At 39.2% G+C, this 7,070-nt stretch overlaps 1 protein-coding gene across 1 annotated transcript; it reads right to left on the reverse strand.

Moving 5' to 3' along the window:
• Positions 1–453: 453 nt before the first annotated feature.
• On the reverse strand, positions 454–6,968 carry LOC123256612 (glycerol-3-phosphate acyltransferase 4-like; the record flags this gene model as incomplete). Its single annotated transcript, XM_044685198.1, has 7 exons — positions 454–537; positions 631–759; positions 2,645–2,730; positions 4,347–4,402; positions 5,017–5,132; positions 5,771–5,864; positions 6,820–6,968. Coding segments are annotated over 7 exons (714 nt in total), but the record flags the coding sequence as incomplete, so codon positions are not given.
• Between the last annotated feature and the right edge of the window lie 102 nt (positions 6,969–7,070).

The raw sequence follows: 7,070 nt of genomic DNA on the forward strand, positions 1-7,070 counted from the left end.
AGAGACAGAGAGAGAGAGAGAGAGAGAGAGAGAGAGAGAGAGAGAGAGAGAGAGAGAGAGAGAGAGAGAGAGAGATATGAAATAGGAAAGAGACAGAGAAAGTCAGGGCTTCTAAGGGGTGGAGGTTAGGAAGGAGAGCATCTTAGGGACAGGAAAATCAAAGCAAGAGCATAGTGATGGAACCTCTTGGATGAGCAACAAGAAGAAGGCTAATAGAATTGGACCAGAGTCTATGCACAGACTGCTTATGGAGGTCAAAAGATCTACACACAGCGGATGGTAAGTTTTTTTGGCTGAAAATGATTCAGCCTTAGGAATGCACAGGAATCAAACTACTCAACTTACTTCATTTAGCTGATGGGAAACATCCTCATCTTCCATAATTAGGTGCAATGATCACATTTTAGGAGCCTATGCTCTCATAAAAGTGTAAGAGGAAGTCTGCTTCTTCACTCACCACAATAGGTCCACAAGTCCTCCCTGCCTGGCAATGGCTGCCTTCACCCGATTTGCAAAGTGGATCGCATCTTCATTTATCTATGAGAAAAAAAGTAATTACTATTCATCAAAATGTGATTTATGGTTATAAGAAGTCAAATAAGAACAAACCCTCTCTAAATAGGTGCTCACCTCCTTGGTCATAGGGGGAAGATACCAAACACTGCAGACAATTGCCCAGCTGGTCATCATTCTTAAAAGATAGTTCACCATCCCATATTTGCTGCTATTCCAGAAAGCATCTCCAAACTGTGGGTCATACTGAAAGATAAATGAAAACCAGGGTGCCATGAAGTCACTTATCCCCATCAAATGTTTAGGCATCAACGTACTCAGGTGCCTTTTTAATGTTATGAATGTTATGATGGAGGTCCTGGTTCAATATAACTTTAGTTGGAAGATCACTTAAAAAATGTTTTTATAACCCTTATCATTTCTAATAAAGAAGAGCATTAAGAGCTAAGCAATTGGGGTTAAGTGACTTGCCCAAAGTCACATAGCTAGGAAGTACCTGAGGGCCACATATGAACCCAGGATCTCCTGACTCTAGAACTAGCACTCTATCCACCATTGCTACCTATCTGTCCTTGGAAGATCACTCGTGAGGAGTCAGTTTGCATCTCACAATGATTTTTCTTTTTTTGAACAAATCTCTTCCCTATTACTAACAATGTCCTTCTCAATCCTCTTTCTTTTTGACCTCTCTCCTACTTGAAACTCTCTTCCCTCTAGGTTTTTGGGACATCACTCTTCTATGGTTCTCTTCCTACTAATCTGACCAGTCTTTCTTAGTCTCCTTTGTTGGATCTTCATTCAAGTAGCATCTAATCATGGTCATGTCAGCCAACTCTGTCCTGTTTTCCCTTCTCCTACTCCATTTCGCTTAATGATCTTATCACCTCTATGCTGATGATTCTTAGATCTATTTATCTGGTCCTAACCTCTCTCCTGACCTCATTTATAATCTCTGAATGGATACTGGATATCTTGACCTGGATATCTTGGAAGAATCAAACTCAAAATTTCCAAAACTGAACTTAATATCTTTCCCCTCTTCCTAACTTCCCTATTATTTTCAAGGATATCACTCCCAACCTCCCAATTTAGGTGTTCGCCAGTGATTCCTCATTTCCTCTCTCTCTCAATATCTAATCTGTTGCCAAGGCCTGTTGATTCTGCCTATGCATCCTCTTTTATCTACCTCTCCTTCTGTCCTCTGCCAGCACCCTGGTCTGAGTGTCTGGTTCGGACTCTCATCACCTAAAGCTTCCACTATTTCAATAGCCATGTCACTTTCTTATTCAATAAATTCTAGGAGCTTCCTATTATTTCACCAGGATCAAACCTGGGGGTAATCATCAAAACATGGTCTAACTTCTGAAAAATAATTTGGAATTATGCAACAATAACTAAACAAAATATTACAGTGCTGTAATGAAAGCACCAAAAATAATGAAAATGGTAAAGTATGGAAAGACACATGATTAAAAAAAAGAAATAAGCAGAACCAGGAAAATAATATACACGCTAGAAGACTACAAAAATATGAATGGAATGAAGCAATAACAAAAAGTCAAAAAGAAATGTTGAAAAACTGTAATAACCAAAGTTTGACCCCTGAGGAGAGCTATGAAGAAATATCTTCTCGGGTGTAGAAACATCACCTTTTTCTTTTTCTGTTCAATATATGGATTATTTTAACTTTGCTTCCCCTGCCCTGTTTCCCTTTTAAATTCTTTATTAGAAGGAATGGGTCTTTGGGAAGTGGAAGTGGTCTGAGGAAGAGATACAATAGTAAGTGCAAATGAAAATTTACTTTAAATTAAAAAAAAGCTTTTTTTATGCTAAACATTTACCATTTTTCCACCAGGTCTGGAGAAGGAAAAATTATACAACTTAGCCCTAAGTTAAAGAATTTCCTTCTTCTGCTCCACTATAGAAAATTAAGCTTTCTCTTTCTCTAATACTCTAGGCACAATTAGTTCAGTTCAATCTAACAAGCTACACTACTGGAAAATGATTGGCCCAGTCATTAGTGACCCTTGTTCTTTAATTTCGTCTTCCATCTGTAATTCAATCCATAATTCCATCTGAACCACCTCAAAGGTAAATAACTAGGTTCTCTTAAAAGTGGCAGGTTTTGTACCTTGATAGCTACAGGATAAACCGTGGCTCCAACTTCAAAACTGCCTTTCTTGAACATCATCACCGATGTGTTGTTGATGCAGGTTCCTAAAAGAAAAAAAAAATGCTATTTTCTTTCTCCTTAACCTCACATATATAAATTGTACTCTAGAAATTATGGGTCAAGAAGAGCTACACACAATTTCCACTTTTCTGGAAAGGCTTTACCTCTTACCTCTACCTCTTGCTCTTCTTTAAAGAGCTCTTCAAATGATAAAAATTCCTGACAATAAATCCCACGTACTCTTACCATCCTCTCAATTAAAAGATTAAAGGAAGTCTGACATAGAAATACCCTGTCCTACTCCAGACACTCCTTTCACAAGGAAATTATTTCTCTCAAATGGCACATGCACATGAAAAATTCAAAGGTCAGAGAGACTCAGAATGCTTATAAAGTTCGCAGGAAGTCTTAAAACAGTTCAACTAGAAATGCTATAGACTAGAATGACCATTTGTCAAGAATACTGCAAAATGGATCCTGTATCAAAAAGTGGGTTGGGCTAAATGATTAAAATTCTATGAAATTCAGGCCCCATTAAACACTATGGATAGGAAAGGACAGTAAAAGCCAACAAGGGACACCATCTACAGTAGTTCCCCCTTATCCTAAGTTTTGCTTTTCAAGGTTTCAATTACCCACAGTCATTTCAGGAGAAGAAGGGAGGCAGGAAGGGGGACTGCCACTGGATGAAGGAGGAGGACCATCACATGGTTCAAGAACATATGCAAATAGACAGAAAACAAACATGTCTGTGGGCAGGTGGGTGGCCAATAAGTAGAGTGGAGTCAAGGTCTCCTCTCTCTGTACCTGCAAAAGAGAGCTACCCATGGTGGCAGTCTCTCCTTGTACATTGGGTCTTCTGCTTTCTCTTGGAGGTTTTATTTTGGTGGAAGAAGTGGAAGCCCATGGAACACCTAGCCAAGGGACAGGATCCAGAAGAGAGAGCACAATATTATATAGTAAAGTTAATGTAGGTGTTAAAAGTTAAGGCAAGAGGGGGCAGCTGGGTAGCTCAGTGGATTGAGAGCCAGGCCTAGAGACGGGAGGTCCTAGGTTCAAATCCAGCCTCAGACACTTCCCAGCTGTGTGACCCTGGGCAAGTCACTTGACCCCCATTGCCCACCCTTACCACTCTTCCACCTATAAGTCAATACATAGAAGTTAAGGATTTAAAAAATTAAAAAAAAAAAAAAAGTTAAGGCAAGAACTGTCCACAGGTTTCAGGCATCCACAGGGGTAGGGGCAGGGTGGTGGAGAAGGGTGATCTTGGAAGTATATCCTAGAGATAAGCAGGGATGACTATAATACTGTATAATAGATACTTTATTGCTGTATTTAATGTTAGTAATGTCTTAGTGTTTAATTAATCAACTAAACTTTACTATATGTACGTATATAAAAGGAAACCACTTTTTATAAGGGGGTCAGCAAGTGTCAGCTTATAACGTGGATTTCGGCCATTCACAGATCACCTTGGAATATAATCTCTGTGGATACAAGGGCCCTACTGTATATTACTGCCAAGGTTAACAAGGAAAAGTGACTTTCACCCTAAAGTATCATAATATATGAATTTTTCCCTATGGTCTTCTCACACAAAAATCATTTGTTTTATTTGTCACTCAATTTCCCCTCTCCATTATTACCCCTATTAACTCACCTTCTGGGAAAATGAGGATAGGTAGCTTGTTCTTATCCTGTACATGCTCACTCAGTCTTCGGATTAAGAAAAAAAGAAAACTAAATTTTAGGAAAGACTATCTCTATCATTATCAAGATATTATTGGACTTATGTATTAAGGACCTATAGGCATTTGACACAGTTTTAGATGCTATAATAAACATATGGTTCATGATTTGTGAGGGCTCAATCAAGGATGGGCAACACCGCCAAGGGCAAGAAAGATACAAACTACATACTTCATTCATATACCTATTAAATGCCGTACTAACATTTTGTACAACCCAAGGGAAAACTCGAAACAGAAGGCTAGTCAATGAACAAAGTGCCCCATACAGTGGGTATATACAATACAGATTTTACTGGTGAAAAATTGATGCTATAAGACTCAATATGGAGAGATGCTGAAGGAAACTTAGACAAAGTAATAAAAAAATATCAAGAAAAAAATATTTTAAAAAAATATGGTTCCATCAAGTCCTTGATAATGGTATCAAATAATATTTTGTGAAAGGTATGGCAATAGTCCCATCCACGCTGCATCATCACTAATATCAGTCAAAATTTTGTACATGGTGAATACTTAATGTTTACTGAATTATGTTTGGGCCCTCTTCCCAGGAGACTTATTAGCTATAGCAACATTTACCTTTCAGCCACCAGTTGGCGATCTCTCACTTCAGACCGTTCGAACCACACATGAGGGCAGGCCTTCACCATAGCTCTCTGAATCACACCCATCAGTCCCCCATGAATCTGGCCCACCTAATCTCAGACCAAGGAAGATTTATTAGTGAAGCTATCCTCACACAAATGCTGGAGTCCCAGGATATGGTTCTTTAATACTAAGAAAGTCCTGGTTCTGAAGATAATGTCAGTGTCCCAACCACTCACCCTCTTTACATTTTATTGCACATCAGGTTTGTCCTTGCCCCATGAACATTAAATGTCTTCTTTCAATCAGTGGTACCAGAGGGATAGCTACTAGCTACCAATACAGCTGAATCCCATAGAACTAGAATGATTTGTATATCTTGAGTGAAAACCACCCCCCACCCTGGACAGTACAATCCCATCTGCCCTTGAATCCAGATCCCTTTTCAGGTATCCCACTCCCCTTTCCAACATCTACCTGGAGGTCTGAAGTGAAACCTCTAACCACACTTTCAGCAACCTGGGGCAGTTTCTGCTCAGAATGTCACCAACAAGGTTGCAAAGTGGTCGCTAAATCCCTAGGGACAAAGAAAGCATCTTGGAAGGAGGTAATCCACCAAACTGGCATATGTGTGTGTGTGCTTTTGAAAAGACACTGAAAAAAACTACCTAGGGTCTAAGCACTTTCCCAGCTTTAGCCTGTATTAATAATTAAGCCATAAAAAAGCAATGGAGAAAGGACTTCTTACCATGGCATAGTAGCCATCACTGGCCAGAATGATAACATCAATAGGAGAGGTATGATTGGCTACACAGATGCCGCCATTCCGGGGTCGGTTTTCCCTGGTTTGAAATGATACAAAATTATAACTAACATTCTTCTTGGTTATATGCATTCCTTATTTCCTCTGATAATTGGAGGGCTGGAACTACAGTGGAACAATAGCTGGATCTTACTCTCTCATTTGTGACTCAGAGAATCCCCTTCTTTCTTCAAGATGCAGCTCAAGTATTGTCTTCTCCATGAAGCTTCTCCTGATCCCTTTAACTTTTAGTGACTTCCCTCTCAAACCACCATTCCCTGCTTTATGTTTATTTTAATTTGTTCTCTTTACATTTATCTCACTGAGTGGAATGTAAATGCCTTGCAAGTGGGGATTATTTCACTCATCATATTTGTATCCCTAAAGTCTAGCATAGAGAGCACACGCTTCATAAATGACTGGAACCAACTTGCTCATCTTTGTATCTGCAGCCCCATATACCCACTACAGAGAGACAACAGGAGCTTCCTCATAGCAATTTGTTCAACTAGACGGAAAATGAAGAACTTGGTCCTAATCCCCCCACCTCACATGTAATGATAAATTGCACAGTCATGTGGAAATCAAGATGATGGACAGTTACCTCATTAGAATATAGAATGAACTGAGCTGGTAGGAGCTGGCAGGTGCCAAGGCAGTTGAGGCTTGGGTATAAAAGGAAGGATTTGAACTGAGGAGAGATCTCTCAATTTTGAGATTGGGATTGGTGAGGGTGGGCTTGGTAAGGGTAGGCCATAGAAGAGCTTATTCAGCCAACAACCTGTACCAATCAATTCATCAGTCCCTGATCCTGAATCAACCTGATCTTGAAATAACCTGAACCAGAATTAAACATCAAGAACTATAGTGGTTCTAAAAAGGCTCAGAAAAATGTCCTTTTGCTAGTCACAAAAAGTGGTACCTATTACTGGTACTGTTACCTCTGTTTCTGATCACTAATCTATTTTCATCCCTAAATTTTGTAACTGTCTCACCTGTCATGGTAAGTAATGATAGCCGTTAGGGCACGGACGCAGATCCGATAACACATCAAGTGTATATGTTTACTGGTGAATTCCTTAAACCTGCAGCAACCAAGACAAAGGCATATATAAGAGGGAGTGAGAAAAGTCAATGTCTCCAGCTAGTCAACTATTACTACTACTTACTGGTCTTTATGTCTACAAAGTGGTTAAAAAAAATATATGTATATATATATATATATATATATATATATATATATATA

This window comes from Gracilinanus agilis, unplaced genomic scaffold, assembly GCF_016433145.1.
Source record: "Gracilinanus agilis isolate LMUSP501 unplaced genomic scaffold, AgileGrace unplaced_scaffold6855, whole genome shotgun sequence".
NCBI classification, from domain to species: domain Eukaryota; kingdom Metazoa; phylum Chordata; class Mammalia; order Didelphimorphia; family Didelphidae; genus Gracilinanus; species Gracilinanus agilis.